A 27,918-nucleotide genomic window follows, 5' to 3' on the forward strand; every position below is an offset into this window, starting at 1 on the left:
GCCACCTTCCAAAATAATTATATATATTAATATATGTGTGTGTAAGCGGTGTATATTTATTTTGTATACATAAACACAAAAATGTATGCACATATTTGTGAAAATGTGTATTTATATTTAGATATAGAATATATAAATATGCATGTATATGATAGAAGTTAAATATAAATGTAAATATCTATGTGACAAAAGTTTTGTATAGTTTTGTTTTTAGGCATGTGTGTGTGTGCATCACGTATACATTATAAATATATAAAACTACACACTCTTTATCTTATGTAAAAAGAAACTTTTATTTTGGATGTGATTCATCTGTATTGCAAAATTACTTGAATTTGAACATTTGCTTTTTTTATCTCGATCAATAAAACATTGATTTACAAATTGTTGATCAAAGCAAAAAAACTTTTTTAAAAACTTAAATTTTTTTTTTTTAAGGTTAAAATAGTTAACAAATAAAATAAACATTACCTTAAATATTCAAATTTTCCTTTAATTTAGCCAACTATTAAAACAAACCAAAACTAAAGCAAAATGAGCAAAAACCCTTTCATTAATGGTCATCGAAACCACAAAAAATGATGACATTATTATTATTATTATTACTAGTTATCATTTATTATTTGAATCTTATAACTATTATATTAAATATTAATAATTATTCATTTATCTTCTTCAAGTTATTTATTTAAAAAAATGTGTGTTTGATGTTTGTTACCCTAAGTGCCATCTTCATTTTAAGTGTAGAACCGGGTCCTGAGTTCTTGAGTGGGAATCTCTGACTCATCGTCATCTGTTTCTCCTTCAGCAGCTGAGACAGAGGAAGAGTGATCGTCCCCAGAGAACACTCGTGTTTCTCATCCTTTACCTGTACACGCACGCACACGCACACAAAACATCAGTCTGTGACTCATATCAGAAACATCACTGTGTGTTTTGAGCACTGCAACTGTCAGACCACACTTTATATCGCTATGATGGAAACAAAAGAAGAGTTTGATTCTGTTTCTCTGGATTAACAAATTATACTTGTTCATTAGAGTAAAGCATCTTTTTTTTTCTTTATATAAACTATGGATGGCAATTCTTTTGACATTAAAATATAAAAATTTTTATTAAAATGAGAAAAGATGCCGTGTTTGTAGATGGCTAGTTTTAAACAGCACAATAACAATGTTATTCTGACCAGTTGTCGTTTTCTGAAAACAAAACAAAAAAGTTCATAAAAGAAATGTTATCAAACATAAAAAACACAATCATAACAAAATTACAAACATAAAAATTACAAAATTACAGCAGCTATGCAATCACAATAAAATAACACTTTGCTAGATTTTAGATTTGAACTATTGGAAAATAAGAAAAATAAATACAAATTAAAATGAAAAAGATACATTTAAAATAAATAAATAAATTATAATAAATATTTTATTATATATATATATATATATATATATATATATATATATATATATATATATATATATGGTCAGGAATTTATATAATTAAATAAATATTAACATTTAACATGTAAAACCAGATAAATAGAAGAGATCTTTTCTTTTTTCCCATAGGTGTTTACAGTACACAGCTAGAATGTTTGTGTGTGTATGTGTTAATACATGTGTGTGTGTGTGTGTGTGTGTGTGGTTTACCTCGACTTCGAGGTCTTGACACTTTGGATTGTGGATGAGGAATGTGAAGGTCTCCTCCCAAACCGGCTCAATTGTTTTAAATCTTGTCTGTAATGGAAAGGGAATGTGAAACATTCAGCCGTTAAATATTTAGCAAAAATGAAAACACACAGGCTCTGTTACAAGAATTATACAGCAGTCTTACAAAGACAATTTAACTTTAAAATTAATTTCCTGCAATTATGATTTCCTAAAATTAACTTATGTGAAGGGGGGGCAAGTTGGGCCCTTACCATCATCCTAACTGTCCCACCCTAGCGGCACCCCTGCCTATAAGTATTACTTTTTGCGTTTATTATCGGATCAAATTTCTGCCAAAAGAGAATTAAGAAATTAAAAAGGTGTATAGTATATTATAATGCACAAAAACAAAAAATTAAATGCTGAATAAGACAGTTCACAATGTGTGTAAATCAAAAAATAAAAATAAATAAATTATAATTACAACGCACAAAACTGAAACCATATTTATTATAATCTTAGTGGTCTGCTTGAGGAAGGTCAATTTATTTTTATGCTTTTGATGATGTAGCATTTAACTTATGAGCCCTTTAGACCATGTGCTGGACCGTTTCGCTGTGTTTTGCTAAGTCTTTAAATAAATAAATATTTAGGGCTATTCAATTATTCATGTATTATTTATGTACAATAATTAAGACTTAAAATGAGAAAGTAAAATAGAATGAAAACTGTAAATGAAAGCATAAATGAAAAAGCTTATTTATTGGCTGCCTTAGTACTGTCACTTTAACACCTCTATATTTAGGCTAAAACACTGCTTTATTTATTTGTTCATTTATTTATTTATTTATTTATTTATTTATTTATTTATTTATTTATTTATTTATGTAGGCAACTATGTAGGTTTGTACTTTCATTTTAGTTGTGTTTTTTAGATTTACAAGTTTACAATAATAATAAAGCTTTTTAATGATTAATGAAGGAATTATAATGCTTTGTTTCATTATTTTATCTTCATTTACAAGTGGTAGGGTATTTACAGCTAATATATTTCTGGATTCCGGATTCCTCAGTTCCGCGGCAGTGCCACACACCGTGGTAATAATCCTTTTGAAGTGTCACCCACTGTTTATATTTACAAATGGTAGTTCCACCAAAGCCCCTGAGGTGAAGGCGGCATGGGAGGAGGTCCAGGGCGTAGGTTTGCTCTTTGGTGGGGACCTATGAACCATCTATGAAATTTGACATGCTGGCCTACTCTGAGAGATTAGGAGAACTGACAGGGATCAGATTATTTATACTTTTACATTTAGCAGCTTATTGTGCAGTAGTTTTCAGACCATATTATTTACAGACTACATCAGCCTGTTATAACATTAGATTGTCAAAGTGGGGAAAAAACACTATCATTAATGTTACCATTATTGTGATGGACTTTTTCAGTAGCAAACTTGAGTATGTGACTTACACTTTTTTAAAAAAACTGCCACCATCCTTACTTCTGTGCCACCCACCTCACACACCTTAATCTAGCACAGGACACCTCCCCTGCACAGTTTTGGTGCAGTTACATCACATGTTACATGTCACAGCAGGAAAATTGCAATGTTCATATTGAGTTTTGGGGGCAGAATGACTTGAGTAGAGAATGTGATTTAACCCTATGGCCAGGATAATGTTGACAGCGTGATTTTTTTAAAGTGAATTAAATCATTGGTGGAGACCTTTCAGTAGTCGGTGGATATTAGTGAGGAGATGTCCCCTCCGTCCATGCTTAATCTACGCCCCTGGAGGCGATAATGGTTTTAATCCTTTAATTTTTCATATTTCAATATATTTGTGTATTGCTGTACATGTGTATGTGCGGTTTGACAATGCATAGGTGCATAACTAATTTGAACTATGCTGCCATTGACTTTAGGACAGCTTTTTGATAAATGATGTGGTCTATTTCAATTGACTCAAAATAGCAACTTGCCAACAACGTGCCTTAACACACCTCCTTTTCAGACCAGCACGCCCACGAGTGTACAATGTGTCGGAAATGCATTTGCTATATAAAAATCATATAAAACATAAAAATGATACCTGCGCTGGTCTGAAAATAGCAAAAAATAACTTGTGCCAGAGGTATAATAGGGCCCATAATTTTTCAAATTGCAATATTATTCACTTTTTTTGCCACATTCTGCTCTTGCATTTCCAAAATATACCATTTAAGTTTCTTTAAATCACAATGGGCTTCAGCATTGTCATTGGTCGACTAGTTGAGATTAACAGCAGCTGCTCTAGCCAATCAGTCAAAAGGGGAGTTGACGTCACTCAGACACCCATCCATGCTTTTTTTTTTTATTTACGCTTGTGATTTTGTAATCTGTGACTGCAACTTTTGGCAGAAATTTGATCCCATATATTATTAGTGCTGATGAAATGAAAATGCTGGATGTTTGGTTTCTAAAACACATTCTGAGAGTGGTTGGCCAATCACAAAGGACTGGGCAATCGTTTGAGTAGAGTAGACTCTCAGAAAGAGGTTTAAAAAAACCAGAGGCTTAAAAAAATGCTTTAGACCCTGAGAGGAAAAAGCTGAAGCAGAAATGTACATTATGCAAAGATTTAAGTATAGTTTGACTGAAATAATTAAAATCTATAGTAGGAGAACTCCAAAACTAAATAAGGGAAATTATTATGCCCGAATTAGGCAACAGCATAACAATTTCAATGATTATTTTCCATTGTTACATTTGGACCTGTAAAATTCACATACTGTAGTATGCTATTCATCGCTGAAATGAAAGGCAGATGAAATTAAATGTCAGAGAGTTTACCTTGCTTTCAAACGATCTGTGTCCGACAGTGAACTGGACGAATGGATTGGGCACACTGGTGACCTTTTTTCCAGACTGAAGAGAACAAAAACATTATTGAGAACACTTCCACATGTAAACGCACAGTACTAAGAAGAGTATTAACCTGGACTTGATTTAAATCAAACAATCAAAGTGTCAACGCAAATATGTAACCAGCTGGAATACATATTTACCTACTAATGACTTGAAATTATACTATGTAAACATACTCAACATCAGCTTGCTGTCAGTTACTATATAATACACTTATAAAGGAAAGTTTACAAAATGTTTATTGTGTGATTATCGTATAAACAACATATGAACTTCACGTTTTAGTTTTACTTTAAAATATTATAGGTGTTTATTTTGCTAATAAAAAATTCTTTTAAAATGCTTTTGATTTTACAAATACAAAAGAATCAAAATGATTGACTCTGGTAATCAACAACTATAGAAAAGATATAGAAAAATGTCATTAAATAAATGCTGAAATATTTCAAATATCCCATAAATGAAAATAAAAAAACAGAAGCATCTTCCTCTCAATAAAACATCATGAACAATATTAAGATCAGGACTTATGAGTCAAAGAGATGTGGGGGTCTGCATCAAACAAAATGAACCAATGTGATTTTTTATAGATATAAGAATATTCATAAGTAAGGATATTGAATGCAAGCGTAACATTCATTCAGTGTAACAGATATATTTATGTAAAAATCAAACAACATACTTATTCTGCCCTATGCTTATTATATAAAATATACAAAGGAATAAGCAATGAAAATCGTATTTTATTTGAAATTCAAATGTTTCTTGGTGACAAAAGTATAAAACCCAGAGATTTGAAGGACTGTGTCAAAGTATAAAGATTTTGAGTGACAAAATAGTATATTGAATGTGACTTTATGTAAGCTTATAACAACTGTTATTAAATGTCATTCGCTCAGTTATTCATTTCTTTCATTCATCTAACTCTGTTATGTCATTATAAATGCAAAGATGAAACTGTTTGTTATGACAACTTGACGTTAAAGACAACATAATTTGTTATATATGTGTCATTAACATGATTGTCATGAGGCATTATAATTGTACCATGAATATTCTGATCATATTGGAATAAAATGTACAGGTATTTGTCTTTAAAATGTCTCAGTAAAAGTGTCATTTACTCTAATAATAATAATTTTATAAGAGCATTATTAATATTTAATTACATTTTACAGACAAATTTAGCTTGTGCCACTGTAGCTGAAGTAAAAAAATATATATATTTATGACAGTGTTATGAAATTCATGATACGTTTATAATGGCTTCATGACAATTATGTTTATGGCAGATTTATGACAAATTCTGTAATGTCAAGTTGTCATAACAAAGACAAAAACTGGTTGTCATGTATTTGTTTATGTCATTATAAACAACAAACAATGTCATCTTTGCATTTAAAATTATATAACTGATCGAATGACACTTTAAGACACGTTAAAAGCATACATAAATCTCATTCACATTCATGAGGTGTCATGTCATGATTATAAAGGATCAATGACAGTCTTATGAACACTCCAGGTAAAGCGTTTGAGTCAAAAACATTTTTTTTGGTTGGGTGGTGGGGGAGAGGTGTAGCAATATAAACTATTGTTCCACTGTAGGCATCTTTATGATTGTCCTCAGTAAACCATGGTACTTTTACACCTCTTTGTAACAGAAATAAACAAAAATCTATGCATGTAAGATCATACGTATACAAGTTTGATTCTTCAATTTCTCGAATCAAACGTAATCAATGCAGATTTACCAAAATGAGATTGAAAAGCTGAGATTTAAATGTGCCACACACAGGTCTGCATGCAGTTAATCAAAGCTCAAAGGCAGCAAATAAAACACACTGCAGTCCTATCTTACACTCCAAGGGTCCTTCTACTCTACATCTTTCTTTATGTATGTGTGCATGTAAATGTGTGTTTGAATTATGAGAAAACTGGTTACCTTTACGGCTTTATTGACTGCACCCTTCTTCAGACCTGCACTGTTGAATTCTAAAGGATTGCGCTTATTTCCCCAAGCAGAAAAAGATGACACAAACACACACACACACATTCAAATACAAACACAGGCAGGATTGTTAGAAGGATTCATGCAGAGTTAAATTCATAATAGCACAAAAAAACACACAGACATCCTTCCTGGATTAATCATTCATTCATTCATTCATAACACAACAACACGAGTGATGATGGTTACAGAATGAATGCCTTTTTAAGTTGATGACTTTATAATATGAGTTTATCCAGGGTTTCTACAGGCTTCACAATATAAAATTTAAGACCTCTGAAGAGCTTTTAAAGACCAGTATGAGGGACAGCTTAGACTTATACAGGCCAAAATGCTTTTTCTAATGGCCAGTGGCAAAGATTTTTACCTGCCCCATCAAAATAATTCAAAATTTAGTTACTTCGTAGTTACTACATTTTAAAAATTAAAATAAACTAAATTAATGCACAAGACATTTTAAGACTTTAAGATCCAGAGGACAACCTATTATATATAGGAATGTTCAAATGATGAAAGCAGATCATTCATTTGTGTGGAAGAGACGAGGACAAAATGTGTGAAAGCAAGTATGATGAAAATGAATTACAGAGAAATACAGAGATGGCAATCCAAAGAGAATCAGTCCAACTCACACTTCACTGAAAATCAATCAAACCGACTGTAAAAGTTGATTGTGGAAACACATACAGGATGCCGGCATTTACTTTATCACTCTCATCAACGGATGAAGATGATCAAATGAGGCATGAGCTGATAAATCCACTGTTATACAACAGTTATTTATGATCTTCAAATCTGATCTCATTTTATAAGGGATGATATTGAATAATAATAACACTGGGGCTTTTTATTGTTTGGTTCTCGTTTTGTCTGAACTAATTGTTTAAAAAATAAAACAAAAAGTTTATTATTTATGTCTTTATTTATAAAACTGTTGTATAAAAGCAATATGGTAAGAGACTGATCTCACAGCCATGCAGAACAGCACTATTGAGTGACGTTGTATCATTTGAATGTCTTTTATACAGTGAAGTGCAGAGTGGGACTCGTTCTATTCAACATGCGCCCAAAATGACTTTTATACACCTCTACCTCACACCTCAAAACACACTAATAATAAAAAGTTTTTTAATGCTCCTGAAATGACTTGCTGCATTTATTTGATAAAATTATAGCAAAATACTACATAAAATAAATAATATAAAATAAATTACATAAAAATAAATAGAAATAAATAAACAACCTAAAATTCTAAAGTAAAAATGAATAAACACATAATTGCAATGTAAGATCTAGAGTTATTACTATTTTGAAATTCAAAAATACAGTAAAACATTGCATAAAAAAATAATGAAATAAAATAAAAATAAATAAATAACCTAAAAACATTAATGATGAATTATTAAAATATGTAATCAAAGGTTATTATTAATATTATTATTTTGAAATTCAAAAAATAGTAAACTAATACATTAAAAAATTCAAAAATAATGATAAAATAAAAATAATAAATAAAACAAATAATAATAATCACAATGTAAAATCCAGAGTTATTACTATTTTGAAGTTTAAAAATATAGTAAAATACTTTATTAAAAATTTATGAAATTAAATAAATGCAATTAATTAATTAATTAAATAAATAACCTAAAAATAAAAAATAAATATAATGTATAATAATAATGTATAAAAATAATAATAATATATATATATATATATATATATATATATATTAATACGTGAATGTTTTGTCATGCCAATAAGGCAAAGGTAACTGAAACTAGCAAAACTAAAAATAGGACAATAAACAATTTACACATTTATATAAATTTCATCCAAAAAAAACAAAAAAACAAACTACTAAAAGTTGAATTAAAATTATTAATAATAATAATAATAATAATAAATTATTAGTAAAAACTACAAAGCTTTACAATACTTTTCTTAGTACTTATACGATACTAAGACAGCACTGACCAAACCTCATCTCACAATCAAAAAATCCAAATTAAAAACGATTGAATTTCATATAATTGCATGATTAAAATAAAACACTGAGTAAACAACCTTTAATTCACCAATTTGATCTCTGTCTCCTTTGGTATAATGTCATTTCATAATCCATTTTTGCATATTTCAATTATTTTTCTTCAACATATTTCAACATATGTTGTCATATCTACATGGAACATTATGATTTTGATATGACATAACCTCATTTTACACATTGAACAGGGCTGAAAGGCCACATTCTGCTGCTGTGTAAACATAACCCAAAAGATTTCCCTGAACTGCCTCTGACGCTCTAAATTCAAATGCCTCCTTTAAAGGAAAACGACGTTGTGAAAACAGCTGCACACCCAAAAAATGACTGCATTAACACCACTACACACTAACTATTTATATCAATGCAAAACACAGGCAGGGCAAATCTGTAAACACTAGCATGCTAACAGGAAGAGCCACACAACATAAACAAATACAAACAAAACAGTCTTCAGAGATCAAGCAGGAGAACAAGAAGGTTTTACATGCGAAAGGAAAGCCGAGATGTAACTATGAAATATTTGTGAATTAAGGCAAGACACTGCAGGTAAACAGGGTTAAAAAATCTTGAAAAAGAAAACATCACCATGCATCTATCTATCTGTAACAGGGCCAAATCTATTCAACTCTGAATCGCTCATAGATTACACATCACATCACTTCTCAGAAGCAAGTTTGACTTAAGTAATGCCAATAACCAATTGTGTTAAATGTAAGGTGGAAGTGGGAGACTACACCCTACTATTATGGAATTGACCTGTTGTTAGTGCTCATTGGTCAAAAGTTGCTACAGTTGGATCCATAGTCTTTGATTTTAGGTCTTCCAGTTAGACATTTGCCTGACAAAATCACTAATTGTTTATTTGGCACTTTAGCCACCAGGAAAAATATACAGATAAACTGGATCAGTGACAAACCTCCATGCTTGAAAGGGTGGCACAAAATTATTAGAGAAATGATTGCCTTAAAATTCCTTTCCTGTGTAATTCATATGTCCACTGAGGCTTTTCATTAAGTCTGGACTCCTTACTTGGAATTTACAGATGTTTCTTCAAGCTGTATTTTGAGTTATGGTATGTCATAATTGAATTTATTTATTTTATATTACTATTATTTTATTTGTATACATTTTACTTCACAGCAAAATTCTCTGAGTAAAATGTACTCAGTTCAGAGAGTATTTGGTTCCTCTTTAAATAAAGGCAAACTATTGGTAATAAGTAAAGCTGCTATTTGTGGAGTTGCTTAATGATCCTCTGCTGAGATTTTGAGAGATTCAATGTATTATATTCCAGCTGATTTCGTCTAAGGCTGTGACTGAAGTCAGTAGTAGTTTTGTGTTTCTGTTTTATAACAGTACGTGTTCATCATCAGTCCTCAATCATTACCTTATTAATCCTTTCATTGTCTTTTTAACTTGAGCAACTTTAACTTAATTTAGATAGGGACCAAATACTATCTAAACTGAGTACATTTTACTCATAGGATTTTGCTGTGTTTTGTTTATTTATTTACTTATTATTACTTTTTTATTATAACTATTTTATTATTTATGAACATGTATGTATAATTTATTTTTGCCTTTCTTTAGCATTGCATTGTTAAAATAAGCATTGTGTATTTGTTTGTTTCAATGTGTTTTGTGATCACTAGTTAAAATGTTAATAAAATATGCAATAAAAAAAGAATTTGTTTTTTTTTAGTATTAATTTTTTTTAAATGTTATGTTTAAATATGCAAATGAACTTTTATCACATCAAAAATGTGCTAATTTGCATACATTTCTAGCACAGAAAAATCTCAGATTCAAAATAGGTTTCATTTTGACAGATAAGCGTTTGTTTTAATGTTTTAGTATATCAATCAACATATTTTTTTCTATATCGAGAAAAAACAACAGCTAACTTTTAAGAAAGCTGCCATTAAAAGCATGTATTATAATTGAAATCTACAGAAACTAATTCATAAAATCCGGCAAAAGAAACACTTTTTAAAACAAAGTCCACGCTTTGCCATGTCCATGTTTGTTGATGTACTTACAACTAAAACGAAATATTGAGCAGGGGGTGGAACATTTTGCAAATCATTCCCTCATAGCAAACTAACAGTAAGAGGGTATTAATATGCAGTTGCTATGGAAGCCCTTGTGTCACCGTCATCTGAAGTACCATCACTCCAAAAGTGAAAGGAAATGATCAGACTTTCGTTGAAGATTATAAAAAAGTTATAATAATTTTAGTGGATTAACGTGCATGGACTAATTATTCGTCTTCATTTCTCCTTTACCTTTGTTCACCTTTAATTTCTTAACTCACCATTTCTCGAAGGTCAGCTGATCAGCTGTTCCTGATAGTGCCAAAAAAACGAAGAGTAACCTTAGCGAGGGATTGTGCTTTTGCTGTGGTAAGAATGATTTGCCTCTGCCCATTATGGCCCGTTTCCACTGAGTGATACGATACGGTACGGTTCAGTACAGGTCAGCTTTATCAGGCTTGTGTCTCCACTGCCAAAGGGTACCAATGGTACATTTTGATGGGTGTGGTGTACGACAGAAAGTTTTAGTCGACGTCATTCTCGCTATAGGAAATGTCTACAGTAAAGCTGTAAATGTCGTTCACATATCATATGAAGCACTTCTCACAACACAGAAGCTTTATACACATGAATACATGTGTATAAATGTTCATTACTAACTTTTCTAAGAACATGATTTGATTATAAATGCAGATCAATGATGTGTGAAATAGCCTACAGAAATTTCTGCAATTACATAAAATTAATAAATGCAACATACTGTATATAGACACAAACAGACCCTTACAGTCTCTGATATGTTACAGATTACAGGAAATCTACACACAACATACATTTAGTCCTAATTTGGGTTCAAAAACAACACAAAATATACATGTGCACAGTCAGCACATGTAACCTGTTAGAAAGTAATTCCGTCATTCTGAGTTTATAATAGTCCAAACGATGATGATAATAGTTAAACATGGCAGTTTGTTAATCTTTTAGGTTGCTAAAACAATCATTTTGGTCCTTTGTTTTTTTTTTTTTTTCAGGCTTCTCCTTTGTTTTTTCGTGCTTCACTCTCATGTTTGTCCGTTTCTGAAAGGATCAGATGTCAGAAGCACTAAATAAATAAATAAATAAAATATAGACTCGCACACAAGCTCTCTGGAGAAAGTGAAAAGCCTGTGCTTTTAGACAGCCTCGTAAACAACAACAGGTTTATTTGAGCTCGGTTCGACCGTGGCTTGTTATTATATGTACAGTTGAAGTCAGAATTATTAGCCCCCCAGAATTTTTGGCCCCTTGTTTATTTTTTTTCCCTATTACTGTTTAACGAAGTGATTTCTTTAAACACATTTCTAAACATAATAGTTTTAATAACTCGTCTCTAAGAACTGATTTATTTTATCTTTGCCATGATGACAGTAAATAATATTTGACTAGATATTTTCAAGACACTTCTATACAGCTTTAAGTGAAATTTAACTAAGTTAATTAGGTTAACTAGGCAGGTTAGGGGAATTAGGCAAGGTATTGTAAAACGATGTTTTGTTCTGTAGACTATAGAAAAAAGAAATAGCTTAAAGGGGCTAATAATTTTAACCCTAAAATGGTTTAAAAAAAATAAAAACTGCTTTTATTTTAGCTGAAATAAACCAAATAAGACTTTCTCCAGAAGAAAAAAATATTATCAGACTTACTGTGAAAATGTCCGTGCTCTGTTTAACATCATTTGAGAAAATATTCAAAAGAGAAAAACAAATTCAAAGGGGGGCTAATAATTCTGACTTTAACTATATTTATATTATGGTGTAATGTCTTGGCTGTGTTTTTAAAAATGGCTCTTGCTTTGTTTTCATTCTCCTGGCTAGTGCACGAGCTAGTGACGTACTGTATCTCTGTAAACCAATAGCGTTCAGCTGCGCATTTCACTCTAACTTTTGGTACCCTTTTGTCGTGCTAGGCACCCTTTGGAAAGGGTACCCAAAAAAAGGTTACTGTACGGTTTACTTTTTGGTACTTTTTGACAGTGGAAATTAACATAAAACCTTATTGTACCATACCACTCAGTGGAAACTATTCGTTATGAAACTCAGTGTCCATTAGTCAGGCCTCCTCTTTGTTTTAATTTAAATCAGCTCTTAAAACTTTTTTTTTTGTCCTTTGACTTCTGATATTACTAACTGACTATTTTAATTTCTGTGCATCTTTAGGTAGTTCAGCTATATTTTACCTTATATTTTATGTATTTTTTTATAATATTATTTAGTAGTATATTGTCTGTACAGCACTTTGGCTCACTTCTGGTTTTTTTAAAGTGCTTTATAAATAAAGTTAGACTTAACTTGACCTCATCAATGTGAGCTAGCAAAATTAACATAGTAAATTGTGATTTTTAACTTGTAACATTTTTTTTTTACATTACACTAAAAAAAAAACACGATGAAGAGACAAAAAGCCCAAAATTACAGAATTGACAGATACATGAATAAAAATGATGTTTTTGCCTGCATTGTTTTGCCTTTAGAAGTCAATGCAGTTAATGCAGATCAAATACAAGAAGCACACTAGAATGGGAAAAGCCAGCAGAGAAAGAGAGAAACTCACAAACATCGTCCTGTAGAGGGCAGAAGTGTTTTCACAGAACACCAGGCCAGCAGAGCGGCGCTCTCTCAGACACCCACTGCCCACCTGCCCCTCAAAAACACCCTTCACCACAGCAGAATGACAGAGAGAAAGAAGGAGACAGAGAGAAAGAAGGAAACAGAGAATCAAAGAAGAAAAGGTCAAAGCAAGAGTAGCAGAAGAAGAACTCACATCAACTGAAAGAGGGAAAGTGAAAGAAGCCAGACTGAAAGGAAGCTCTTTCTTTGTGTGTTTGTGTGTGTGTGTCTGTATGTTAAGCTCACTGGCAGATTTTTGGCTGAGTCCAGGTGCACTAGCAGTAATGCTGATGACAGTCCATCGTTGGCCTGTCCTTTATCTGCTTTAATGCTGCTTAAAACCTGAAAAGCAACCCATAAAGCATTTGTCAGTGCCAGCTGTGTCTGTGTCTGTGTCTGTGTGTGTGTGTGTGTGTGTGTGTGTGTGTGTGTGTGTGAGAGATTGATTTACATTGTGGGTATTTGCCTTTATAAAGAGGCATATTATTGTGATCCTTTACAAGCAATAAGTCAAACATTTGGGCTTAAACATTATTTTGCTGTTGGGATTTTCATTCAGCTATTTGACATTAAAAATTAAATTAAAATACATAAAAATAAAATAAAAATAAAAAATTATATTATTCAATTCAATTCAATTCAGCTTTATTTGTATAGCGCTTTTACAATGTAGATTGTGTCAAAGCAGCTTCACATAAATGGTCATAGTAACTGGAACAGTGTAGTTCAATTTTTTAGTGTTTAAGTTCAGTTCAGTTCAGTTTAGCTCAGTTCAGTGTGATTTAATCATTACTTTAATCATTAATCATTATTAAATTAATAAAAATAAATAAGTTAAAATAAAATAAAGAAATTAAATTAAATTTGAATTAAATTAAAATAAACAAAAATAAAACAAATAAATAAAATGTAAAAATTTTAATTAAATTTTAAAAAGTAATAAAATAAAATTAAGTAAAAATAAAAATGAATTAATTTAATTAAATTTAAAAAAATAAAAATAAATTATTTAAAATAAACTAAAATAAAAAATCTAATTAAATTAGAATAAAATTTAATCTAATTAAATAATTACAATTTAATAAAAATAAATAAAATGTAACAATAAAGTAATTTATTAATCAAACAAAAATAATTAAATAAAAAAATTAAAATAAATGAAAGTAAAAATATATACAAATAAATTAAATAAAACTAAAATGAATCAAAATAAAATAAAATAAATACAAGTTTATTGAGCAGAAAAAGTGATAATATTATAATTTCTAAAGGCTCATGGAACACTGAAGGCTGGAGTAATGTTGCTGAAAACACAGCTTTCACATTTTGTTTGTTTCAGAAATTTGATCAAGCAAATACTCTTTTCAGTCTTAAAGAATAAAAAAAAAATACTTACTGAACCCAAATTTTTGAACATTACAGTGGATTTGTTATCAGACAGAACTGGTCTTAACGAATAATCAAAGTCTTAACGAATCACTATGATGTGTATGTTGGGCTGTTTTGTTACCTCATCAAGTTTATCTGGTGTTGGGTGAAGAGAAAGCCATTCAGCCTTCACGTGGAGCTTTCCGTTAGGAACACCGATAAGATCAAACCACTAAAACACACATGCACAGGCACACACCCAAGAAAAAAGGGCAGGGATTTATATATAAATAAGCTTTAATTCAAAACTTGACACTTGATATTACCATTGCATTAATGGGATAGTGGAAAATGCTTTTATTCAGTAATACATCCTATGAAACCACATTTATTTAACATCAGTATGTTGTATCCATCATGCTGACCATTCCCTTGAAAATAAAAATAGTGATTGAAATCTACTATAGGTTTTTTCTTTTTTTCCACTGCATGGTGCACTAAACCTTGTATCACTTCAGATGAGGTTCCAAGTGTGCCATACGGTTACTAAAACATGACATATACATACATCTGATCATCGATTAGCCAGAAAGTATCATTAGATTTGAAACATGAGACATCAAATCTGCTATATTTGGTTAGTAGAAGCAGTCCACACTAGAGCCCTGCATTAGAGCCAATTCACGTCATAGCTAGCACGCATATCAGGCTTCAGGTCTGCATTAGAAAAAACTTTGATTGCATGCGGTCCGGAAGCGCAGGTTTTCAGCCACATACAATAAAGAACAACTGCCAATGGCGAGCTTAAAACTAGCAACTTCTGGTCAACTTCTTAAATGGTGACAACTTAAAATGATGAGCCAACTGATTATGCACAATGCACAACTTGTAAGTCCAGAGGTGCCAGCTGGATTTTATTCCAATTATGCATAGATCCAGCACTGCCTGCCTCATTGTCCCTTATTCTTATTTCAATCTCAAGAAACATTGATGCTTGTTCTCAAAGGCTACATTATTTAAGACTATTCGTTATGACATAATTTTTATTTACACACACACCTTTATTTACATAGTTTTTTGCTTTGTCAATATATTGTAGTGTACACCGTTTAATAATCAATTTAGATTATGTAATAAATAAATAAAGCTGCATTAATTCACGCCCTCTCATGGTAGGTACGTGCAGTGCATACAGCGGTATGACTGCAGGTGCCACCGGGTTAAATTGAGTAAACTTACTGTGGAGCACAGGGGTGGCCAATCCTGTTCCTGGAGAGCCACCTTCCTGCAGATTTCAATTGCAACCCATAATCAACACACCTGCCTGTAATTATCACGTGGTGTTTAGGTCCTAATTAATTGGTTCAGGTGTGTTTGATATGGGTAGCAACTGAAATCTGCAGGAAGGTGGCTCTACAGGAACAGGATTGGCCACCCCTGGTGGAGCACATACCGCTTAAAAAAATCTACGTCACTTAAACTAAATCCTACATTTAAGCAAACAAACAATAAAAACTATAAACCAGGCGTGTCCAAACTACGGCCCGCGGGCCATCTGCGGCCCGCAATCAGTTTTGTGGCGGCCCGCGAGGCTTTTTATAAATATCAATAGAATCTGGCCCGCTATACAAAAATGAACGTAATTCAATAAATAACCACCGGGTGTCGCTATTACATGCATTCAATTAAGCAGCAGTTCTTGTTATGATCTATCTATCTATCTATCTATCTATCTATCTATCTATCTATCTATCTATCTATCTATCTATCTATCTATCTATCTATCTACACACAGTTGAAATCTGAATTATTAGCCCCTCTTTGATTTATTTCTTCTTTTTTAAATATTTCCCAAATGATGTTTAACAGAGCAAGGACATTTTTACCGTATGTCTGATAATATTTTTTCTTTTGGAGAAAGACTTTTGTTTTATTTCGGCTTGGATAAAAAGCGGTTTAAATTTTTTTATGAACCATTTTAAGGTCAAAGTTATTAGCCCTTTAAGTCTTCAGAACAAACCATTGTTATAAAATAACTTGCCTAATTACCTTAACTTAACTAGTTAACTTGATTAACCTAGTTAAGCCTTTAAATGTCACTTTAAGCTGTATTGAAGTGTCTTAAAAATATCTAGTCAAATATTATTTACTGTCATCATGGCAAAGATAAAATAAATCAGTTATTAGAAATGAGTTACTAAAACTAATATGTTTAGAAATGTGTGGAAAAAAAATCTTCTCTCCGTTAAACAGAAATTGGGGAAAAAATAAACGGGGGCTAATAATTTAGGTGGGCTAACAATTCTGACTTCAACTGTATATATATATATATATATATATATATATATATATATATATACACACATATATATATATATATATATATATATTAGGGATGTAACGGTATTGTAAATACCGTCATACCGCAATATTAATTTTTTTCGATATTACCGAAGTCGCATGACTCGGTAAAACTATAGGTCTTCTGAGAAAATTTGCTCAGGCGAATAAAGCGAACGGAAGGTAACGAAAACTACAATTGCCATCAGCCCATGCTTGACCATCATCCCTTGCGGTCTGTTGTTGCTACAGATCCAGTAATGCGGAAATGGAGTGTGCTGCTAGAAGCGGGGATGAAAAGAGCTGGAAAACTCTAAAGCAGGTCGCACACCAGAAGCGCCGCTCGGCGCCGCGACACGGCGCGTACATGACAGATTAAAGTATCGCACACCAGACGCGCACATTCGAATGATATTTAACATGAAACTAATCAGATGGCGCTCTGTGGCGCGGCTGAAAAATGAATTGCGTCCTGAGCCGTCGCCGGGCGCCGCTGACAGCCGCCGACTTGCGGCGCCGGAGTGTGTATCCTGATAGAAACCTATGATTAGAATTCTAAAATACGTGGCGCTGCGCGGCGCGCCACCGAGCGTCGCTTCTGGTGTGCGACCTGCTTTACACGCACAGTTCAGTCCTGCATTATCTCCGTGTAAGTTCAGACTTCGCAAGTTTGATCAAGGCTGCATTCTCTTCTTCTCAGTTTGATATGGAAAAGCAGATTATACCGAGGACACGGGTAAATCTTCAAAGGGAACAGTGTACTTTATAACTTCATTCACATCACCCTGGCTTCGTTGTTTCACTTTCTCAACAATAAAATGTAAACATGATTTAAGGAACTGCCTATTTTCATTTTAATATTAGCAACTTAGACAGCAGAAATGTTGAGGCGCCGTGCTGCATGAGCGTCATCTTCACTGTGTGGATATTTATAACAAAACGGAGCCGATAACAACTGCCTCCTTTCAATTTCAGTGAAAATACGAAACACAGCCTCTCTTTTGCTGAGTATCAGTTTTAAGAATCGATAATGGCCATTTTAAAAGTATAACATACAATAAGTTTTTACATTATAGGAAATAAAGGCAAGCGATCAGTCAATATACAGAATGTACGTGGTTACATTAATCATTAACTTATCTTTGCGCTCAGCCAAAACACGTTACCTGAGAACAAGTAATAGATTCCAATGCCCAAAGTCAGGGAATATGTCGTTAGATAAAGACAACAAGATAAATGAAATATCCCGTTTAATAAATATAGTGAGATTAGATCCAGCGGGAGATGCTTGATGAGAAGTCCGACTAGCAGAGCTCTCATCTGGGTAGATGGGCTGAGTGTGATTAAATGTTGAATGTGATGAGTTTTCAACAATACTAAATTGAAACTTTATTTTTTTACATGGTTTAATAATTTTTTGTTATTAAAATTGAAGTTCCTGTTTCAAAGCTTACAGATAGATGGCTAATTTGTATGTCATTGACACTTTTGGCACTTTTTTGGAGTATTTTCATAAGTTTTGTTTTTTCCTGTAAATGATTCAATAAATACCGTACCGTGACATTCATACCGAGGTATTACCGTACCGTGAAATTCTGATACCGTTACATCCCTAATATATATACATATATATATATATATATATATATATATATATATATATATATATATATATATATATATATATATATACACTTGTCTGTGTGATGTATGTAAAATTTGGCCCGCGACAACATTTGTTTTTTTTGCATCTGGCCCTCGGCCCAAAAAGTTTGGACATCCCTGCCATAAACGTTTCTCTAAATTACACTGATAAAAAAAAACAAAAAAAAAAACACCAAATTTAGATTAAATAAAGATCTGGTCTGTTTTAATGGCTGTAACATTATAAGTTTGTCGAGAAAAAAAACGGGCTTTGGGTCAGACTCGGGCCAGAAGTTTTGATGAGCTGGTGGGCCTGTGCGTCTCAGGCCAGGGCTAGGCTAGGGCTTAGATTTAAGGCCATTGCAGGGATTTAGTCCAGAAGTTCCTCTCTTTGCTAGTCAAAGAGCAGATTCAGCAAGAGCTGGATTATACCACCCGAAATAAATACGTTTTTCACAGAAGTAGAGGTGCAAGTAAAGTGATAATCCCACCCACTTTAAGCAGAACTAAACTGCAGTGGAAAACAAAATCAGGTTGAAGCGAGCCAAGACGACTGGTATAGTAGGACTGTGAGGGTGATGAAGTTTTCCCCACTGTTTTACTGACGTGTCTCAACACAGGTAATACCGGTATCACTGAGGGTGGAGCACTTTGAAATACTTTAAAAATCCTGCGTGCAGTGTACTTTCACTTTCAAATTAGTGACAATTGGGCATCACATGCTTTTATCGACAACAACAAAAAAAGAACAATAACAAACTGATATCATCAAGACTTTAAAGCTTTATTATTTATTTAAATCTGATTCTCAACAGCAGCCCCTCACTTTAGTCTCCTTGTTCTCTTACGCTGACTGTGTGCTCACCTGTTGAGTGTACTTACGAATGTACTCACTAGTATACTTGAGTAAAATACTAACCATATGATCAAAATACAGCGGCTGACATTAAAATACACCAGTTATGTTCCTGTTAGGTACCATTTAGATTTTAGCAAATACCGAATTGAATCCAAATCATAGCGAGTTGAGTCCTGCCATGTTTTCAGACACGCTTATGAATGCACAATGCAAACCATCACAGAAAAAGCTGACCGTTTCTAGTAATACCTTTTGAAAAACATATTGCAACACAGAATAAAATAATCCAACATGCAGACAACTTTATAAATGCTTTTTGTGCATTTGAGAAGCTGAAAATATTCTGTCTCCAGCGCAAAAGTGGAACTAAAGAAGCCGAGTACACTGCCTAAAATATATGAACCAGCTTACCCATAAGTGACAGGGTATCAATGAGCTGCTGCTAGAAAACATTTCCATATATGAATTTGTAGTGCGAAGGCCTACAGTTATCAGTGTATGCATGATACAGTAAAGCCATAGAGATCAATAGGAATCAAGCCATTCAATATACCAGTAACACAAACTATTGTGTCAAACCTACCGCTCTGTGTACTACAGTGGAAAAGCGACTTACACAGTTGTAGTCAAACATGATTAGCCTTCCTGTCAATTATTTCTTCTTTTTCAAATGTTTCCCAAATGATGTTTAAAGGTGAAGTATGCAAGTTTGACACCCAGTGGCTGAACTAGATATTGCACACCTGATTCAAAACAAACGCAAGCGCATGTTGCAGATTGACGACACCAACAGAAGTGTGTCTGACTGTGTAGCCTAAAGGCTGTTTTAAGGCTGATTTAAATCGTGTTCAACATAAAAGCAATGGCATGCGCCAGAAGGAATGTTTTTCCTATTAAAATTAGTTTTTGTCCTAACCAACATATGGAATTAATATGTTAGAAACGTCTTCTATTTCTCAATGATCCCCTCAGGCACACCTCATGTGCTTTTTCAGTGTTAAATGCTAATACTGTAAGTTTGACTGCCATTTTACATGACATTTATTGCCATATACTAAAAGCAGCAGCGGACGGTTCACCTCAGTATCTTCTGGAGAACTTCTTATTTCTTACATTTCAGCAATTTTTTAATTAATAAAAAAACAAACATTTTAAGGTCAATATTATCAATCCCCTGAAGCAATATATTTTTTCATTTGTCTACAGAAAAAAAAAACATTATTAAACAATGACTTGCCTAATTACCATAACTTGCCTAATTCAGGGGTTCTCAAACTTTACAGCCCAGGACCCCCAGAATAACAATGCCAATGACTCTCGACCCCAACTATTTTCGGAAGTGGTTATAATCATACATACATTGCACACAACACTCACACAAACCAATAGGTCTATATAAACAGAAGCATATTGACAACACAAAACAGTGCAACAGTCTAAAAATCATATAATTTTTTTTAATTATTATTTAATAATAACCTCACCTAATGAGACTCATGGGCACAATATTGAAGCTACATCACAAGTCTTTTCTTAGTTTAATTTTGGAGACTGCCACTTAAAGATCATCCTCCATGTTCAGTCGTGGCCTGTATTTATTTTAAATGTACGCAAGTGCTGTAAAGGTGTCCGAAAGTTTAGCTAGTGCCGTAAAATCAATCTGGTGCAATTGATGCTATTGAATACCCTAGGGGTTGCAATCCAATGTAAAAAAAAAAAAAAAAAAAAAAAAAAAACAACCACCAAAAAAATGAAAGGCTGACGGCTTTTTGTTTGGATATTGTATTTTTTATGTAACTATTTTTATCTTTCGTAGGTTATGGATTAACAATGGTCATTTTAAAAGTTTATTCAAATGTATTGGATTTTTAGAATTCATCAAGCAACCCCCTCTCATTGTCCCATGAACCCCCAAGGAGTCCTGACCCCCACTTTGAGAACCACTGGCCTAATTCACCTAGTTAAGCCTTTAAATTGCACTTTAGGCAGAATACTAGACAAATTTCTTGAAAAATATCTAATAAAACATTATGTACTATTGTCATGGCAAAGATAAAATAAATCAGTTTATTAGAAAAAATTTGAACCCTATTATGCTTAGAAAAGTGTTGATAAAAATCACAAGAAAAATATAAAAGATTACAAATTTTACAGGAGGGCTAATAATTCTGACTTCAACTGTATGTGCTCCATAGAAGAATCATTTCTATATGGACATTAGGCTCAGATGTTCAAAAAAGCAATCTAAACAGATTTAAGGCCGAAAAAAAAAGTGTAGTTTTTTTTGTACCTCATCAACTTTCTGTTGCTTCTGTATCTCATCTATTTCCATGGTGAGGCTAAAAGAGAAAAGAGAAACATCAAATGATTAAAAAATAAAGTATGATGTCTTACGATTACAGAAGCTCTGACCGATAATCACATTCAATGACTCAATCGGTACTCGCTCATCTGGCCGATCTCATGAACCCATCGCAAATTAATGTTTATGCGTTTACAAGCAGAGGAAGATGCACTTGTGCACCTGGATTATACATACAGCAGCTACTGCATGCATTTAGGCCTTTCTACTACTTTCTACAGAACTGCAAGTGCTGTGTTTTTGACAATACTGCAAGTTCACTAATTCCTGGCTGGATATATTACATACATTAAACGTAATTATATATTTTAACATGAATATTTAATGATATCACTTCTTGAAATATACTTATTGCAATAAACAGTAGTTTATGGAACTATTTCCTTTTGGTAAGTAGTGGATTTATAGGTGTGATTTACAGGTTAACCTCTTTTGGATCAAATTTGCACTCCAAGCTTTTTCTTGATTGAGACATGTTGAATTCTTTATGATTTGCAATGTTTCCAAATTGCATTGTTAGTCAAGTTTCTTACCATTTTTATTTTTTTTATCTGTGCTACCTATTATGTTCTGTAAAGCTGCTTCTGACCATGACATGCTCACACCTAAATAGTTAAATAAGATGTGCTTAAGAGACTGTATGCAGCTTCCTTCAGTTATTCTCTTCGGTAAGGTTAGCTCTCCACTTAAGCATCATACTTAGGGTGCTTTCACACCTGTGAATTGATTCATTTGTTACAAAACAATAATTAAAATTGTTACAATGTTGCTCTTTGTTGTTGGTGTAGTTCGCTTTCACACAGCAAAGTTTCTAAACGGACCAAAAGAGCTAAAACAAGTCACTTGCAAGTAAACTCTCCTCACATTAGTCAAAGTTTCAGGGTTTATTTTGCAGAGTCCCGCTCAGTGTTCATACGTCCTTATTTTAATTTATGACGATGAGTAATAAAGACATCATAAGCGAAAAGCTGTGCTTTCATTTCGAATGGTGACACCCACAGATAACATGTTTTCATTTTCGTATTTTACATGAAAGGTCCATTTACCGGTAGGAATGACATTCCGCCCTACTCATAATTCTCTCTTCATATATCCGTATATGTGCCTATGACATATCCATGATACACTGCGATATAGCCGGGCTCGGATCGCATTGCTTTTTCACTACTATCGATTTGCTTCAGAGTTCGTTTCAATCGAGCTGAGACCACCTCATTCAGGCGATCCCGGAGTGATTGATTTGGCGTGGATCCAAGCGCGATTGCTGGATTTACATATGCCAAACGAACCGCACTAACTGGGCAAACGAGACAGGTTGCGAAACAAAAGTCTAGGTGTGAAAGTATCCTTAGAAGGAAAATGTGCTTTATGCATTATAAAGCTTGAAGCATCAGTATCGATACTTGGTATTGGCTGCAAAAATCCAGATCGGAGCATCCCTACTTATGATTATTTCATAATAGATTGATTTTAATGATAGATTACCTTCCCAGAAAATCATCATGATCCGTATCCTCATCAAACAGCTCTATGAACACAACCTGTCCTTGACCATCATACACAATCGCCTATAACACACACATAAACAACTCAGTTAGTTCAAAAAATTATTTCAGAAAGACACTTAGACGCTAAAAACCCACCTCGTATACTTCATTCCACCTAGGGTTTAAGGAATCTTTGATGATTTTGGATCTGAAGAGCTGATTGTTGATTTGAATGACTCCATACGGGTCTGACTTTCCTTTAATCAAACCTCCCATATACGTGTCCTTCGATAACAGGTCCTGTCCCTCCAGAAAGTGAACTCGCAGAATGCCCTGCATCAAACAAACACACACATATGATATGAGCGCTGTAGATACATGCATTGGTGTGAATGTGAAGTGTGTGTGTGCATCACCCTCGGCATTGGGAAGCGAAGTTTGCTAATGAGAGCATCATCTGCCAGCGGGATGGTGATTTTGTTTGGGTTCACAAGGCAACCGTTTATGATGTCCTGAATAACATTGTCACACAGAGAACTGCGAGAGAAAAAGAGAGACAATTACACCAAATTTTACATCTTTAACAAATACAGTAAAATTAAGGCATGTCTGGGAGAGTATGTATTAGTCTAGCATAAACACAGAGGGCTCTATTTTAAAGATCTAGCCACAAAGTCTAAAGGGCATGCGCAAAAGCAGTAAGGGTATTTTAAGGATGGAAAAACACAGGCTCTGTGATTGGTTGGCTTGGTAGCACTGATGAGTGTGGGCGGAGCATGGGTTTCCCGCCAAATTGGGTGGTTTTGAATATGCTCGTGCAGGTAAAAAATTACATAGAAAGGTAGGGAAAATTTGGCCGGTTTTGAAACGGCGTGAAACGGCCCCCCAGCCCCAGACCCCCCAACCCCCCCAACCCCCCCAACCCCATCCACCGATAATATAATTATTAGCCCCTCTTTCAATTTTGTTTTCTTTTCGAAATATTTCCTAAATGATGTTTAACAGAGCACATGAATTTTCACAGTATGTCTGATAATATTTTTTCTTCTGGAGAAAGTCTTATTTGTTTTATTTCGGCTAGAATAGAAGCAGTTTTTAATTTTTTAACACAATTTTAAGAACAAAATTATTAGCCCCTTTAGGCTAATTATTTTTCGATAGTCCACAGAACAAACCATCGTTATACAATAACTTGCCTAATTACCCTATACTGCCTAGATAACCTAATCAACCTAGTTAAGCCTTTAAATGTCACTTTAAGCTGTATAAAAGTGTCTTGAAAAATATTTAATCAAATATTATTTACTGGCATCATGGCAAAGATAAAATAAATCAGTTATTAAAACTATTATGTTTAGAAATATGCTGAAAAAATCTGCTCTGTTAAACAGAAAACGGGGAAAAAATGAACAGGGAGGCTAATAATTCTGATTTTAACTGTACATGAGGATAAAGAATGAGCCTCCTCCATTCGGCCTCTTTACTTTCTCTTACTTTACTTTTACTCCTTTACTTTAGTGGATAAGGAACAGTGTCATACGCACTAAAGACATCCATTAGTTTACATATTTAATTACATTTGTTAAGTGCAAATATTTGTTTCAAAACTATTTCTAAAATCAATTTACATTTTTTAATGTAGTTATTTTTATTTTTGTGTGAAGTCTTTCTTTAAATGATAGGCAGCAATAAAAAAGTACTTATAGTTTATTGCTAAAGAGACCACATTCAGAAAGACAAATGCAATGATCACCATGATATTAAATCAAACAGCCAAAAACAGTTATTATTTACCTTGGACAACAAAAAATGTTAGAAAAATATAAATAAAAAAATTACTTAACTTACATGGAAATCAGTCATCAAACTATTTACCTTAATCTAAATAAGGCCGTAATATGATTAAGTTGTTTATACGAGTTGCTTTTAGAATGTTACTTAAATTTTCCCATTTTACATGTTATGGTACATAGATTAACTAACATCATTATTTCAGTATATTTAGTGCTTTACAGTAGAGGACATGCTAAAATAAACAAACATTCATTAATCTTTTACAAAAATCACGTAAAGCATAAGTTGTCATTCATTCACCAAATGAGGGCACCAATTTTAGCCCTTTTTTAAAGATTTAAAAAAAGTATTTTGTGTCTCCTGAGTAAAGTCTCATTCTTGATCACATGCGATGATGAAAAGATCTTTTAATCCTAGTTGCTTTGTGCACGTCCTGTCTTGTTGATATGATTATACACATTACTACGAAGACATGTTAATACGCGGCTGTCAATCAATTCGGTGGGCGGGGAAACCACACTTCTACATCACATTGTGGTCGGCCTCAAAATCGGAGGGATTTGGATCCTATTTTAACATCAGGGGGGAAAAAAAAGAGAGACTTATTGTGTTTCTATCACCCCAATATGACCGTGGAAACACTATACCTACACACACTTCTGTCCAAACAGCTTACAAAAAGATGATTTTAGTACACAGTAGAATTTAAACAACCCCAGACCACATTCATTTGTTCAAACCCTGCTACTAATATGCTTTCAATGACTGATTGAAAAACAAAATTTTTTTGTAGTAAATATTAAAAAAAGTGAATCAACAAGCAAGCAAATGACGACTGAAGTGTTGTTACTTCTAATTCATACAGTATCTACAGCATTATTTCTCAATTAATTTGCATTTCCACTTGACTGATCCGATTTGACCTCAATTATCATGTCTGAACAGATGAGAGCATTAATTGATGAAATGTGACTCTTCTGTGAGGGTGTGTGTGTGTGTGTAAGAGGAAAAATACAACAGAGAACAAGATCTTAATCCCCACGCCTAAACCACAACACCAGTTCCACCTATAATATGACTATAAAAGGAGAGTCTAAGAGAGAGAAAACAGAGCTTAACAGAGCTAGAGATAGACACTCCTCAAGGAAAACCCATTAAACTCTACATTTGGACAAACACGCACACACACATTGAGGAGATTCTACAGCAGCCTTTCTTTTTTGATAAAACACACAAATTAAAAGTCCCCATGATTTCCCCTCCAGACGAAGCAGGTGTGTGATGTGGTTTGACAGGAAGAGCAGCATTTCTGAGACTACACCGAGTGTGTATTATGCGTGTGTGAGACTGTTATCTGTGCCACCTCAAAATAGGTCACATGACAGCTTGTGTGTGTTTTTTTAAAGGGAGCCTACTTGCTCCACTTTTGAGTTTTGTGAAACTGAAATTATATCATGATCACGTTTTCTATATGTAATGCATGTGTGTGACTCACTTTACTCCAGGAATGTCCAGCATATTTGTGAGACCCGTCCAATTAATGTCCAGAAACTGAAAGAGAAAGAGAGATAGACATATTAAACAGTGTTTAATGCATTTATGCAAATGTTGCAAACAGTGTTTTACATATATGCAAATACTTGAGTTTGAGACTTATACAACATTACATTTAATATCACTTTCTAATTTCTTTTCTATTATGTGTGTGTGTGTGTGTGTGTGTGTGTGTGTGTGTGTGTATGTGTATGTGTGTGTGTGTGTGTGTGTGTGTGTGTGTGTGTGAACACAGTTGAAGTCAGAATTAATAGCCCTTTGAATTTTTTTTTTATTCTTTTGAAATGTTTATAGTAGTTCTTATAATATATATTTTTCTTTTGGGGAAAGTCTTATTTCTTTTTAGTTTGGCTAGAAAAAAGCTGTTTAATTAATTAATTAATTTTCTTTTTTTTTCCCATTTTACTGAAAATATGATTAGCCACCATTAGTAATATTTTTGATGGCCTACAGAACAACTTGCCTAATTTCCTAACTTGCTTGGTTAACGTAATAACCTAGTTAAAGTCACCATGAATCAGAAGCTGTGAAATATTTTATTTTTTTTCATATGGTGACAGTTCCTAGAGAAACTGATTATTAAATGATGTGGGTGGGTGTGGCTTGCTTTTTGACTGCGAGCTGATTGGATGTAGTAAAGTTGGCATTTCATTCAGAAACATCTCGGGAACAGGGTTTGGGGAAAGCCACAGACTCCTTCTCCCCACCATTTCTGTTTGTTGTCAAAATTGACAGCTGGAGAACTGTGGGTAGATATGCTAGTCACATCAAATTCCTAAAATATACGTCATCTGAAAATTACAGATGAATTGTTCAACACAATACTAACAAAATCATATGGTTAGTTTTGATTTCCTGGAGACTTAAAGTCTTTAAATTGGACTATAATCTGAACACTTCTGACTTGACAAATAATTAGCGAAATATTATATACTGTCATTGTGGCAAAGACAAAAAAAATTAGTTTGAAAAAATATGTTGTAAAAAATCATCAATAACGCACGCACGCACACACACACACGCACACACACACACTCACACACACTCACTCACTCCCCTCACAAATCTATCTTTTAATAGGAAGCTATACAATATTATAGGTGTGCAAATAAATTAGATTAGTTAGTATTGAAGCCAAATCTGGATCATTTCTAACAAAATAACTTACGATAATGGTCCTAAAACTAGTACACCTAAATTTATGTGTTATAAA

The 27,918-nt window shown here is 33.2% G+C and overlaps 1 protein-coding gene and 1 long non-coding RNA gene across 8 annotated transcripts in view; one reads left to right on the forward strand and one right to left on the reverse strand.

Annotated features, from left to right (window-relative positions):
* The window catches only part of esyt2a (extended synaptotagmin-like protein 2a), a 72,750-nt gene that overhangs the window by 13,097 nt on the left and 31,735 nt on the right, over positions 1–27,918 (reverse strand). For 2 of the 7 annotated variants that reach the window (XR_015478849.1, XM_087241250.1), the window contains exons 7-17: positions 26,647–26,702; positions 23,774–23,894; positions 23,514–23,690; positions 23,356–23,438; positions 21,799–21,847; positions 14,808–14,897; positions 13,544–13,639; positions 6,504–6,566; positions 4,484–4,558; positions 1,656–1,742; positions 719–868 (exon numbers count right to left, since the gene is read on the reverse strand). Coding sequence is in view for 4 of the 7 variants with exons in the window: in XM_087241250.1 (XP_087097376.1) it covers positions 719–868; positions 1,656–1,742; positions 4,484–4,558; positions 6,504–6,566; positions 13,544–13,639; positions 14,808–14,897; positions 21,799–21,847; positions 23,356–23,438; positions 23,514–23,690; positions 23,774–23,894; positions 26,647–26,702 (1,047 nt within the window). In the remaining 3 variants the exon portion in view is untranslated. Of the gene's footprint in view, positions 1–718; positions 869–1,655; positions 1,743–4,483; positions 4,559–6,503; positions 6,567–13,241; positions 13,344–13,543; positions 13,640–14,807; positions 14,898–21,798; positions 21,848–23,355; positions 23,439–23,513; positions 23,691–23,773; positions 23,895–26,646; positions 26,703–27,918 lie in introns of all 7 variants that reach the window. The other 5 variants (XR_015478848.1, XM_087241249.1, XR_015478850.1 and 2 more) reach the window with 3 other exon arrangements.
* LOC148679738 (uncharacterized) lies at positions 25,014–27,760 on the forward strand. The gene is made up of 2 exons (XR_015941939.1): positions 25,014–26,926; positions 27,036–27,760. It is a non-coding gene; the product is annotated as an uncharacterized LOC148679738 (long non-coding RNA).

Source organism: Danio rerio, chromosome 2 (genome assembly GCF_052040795.2).
Source record: "Danio rerio strain M-AB ecotype USA chromosome 2, GRCz13ab, whole genome shotgun sequence".
Classification (NCBI taxonomy): Eukaryota; Metazoa; Chordata; class Actinopteri; order Cypriniformes; family Danionidae; genus Danio; species Danio rerio.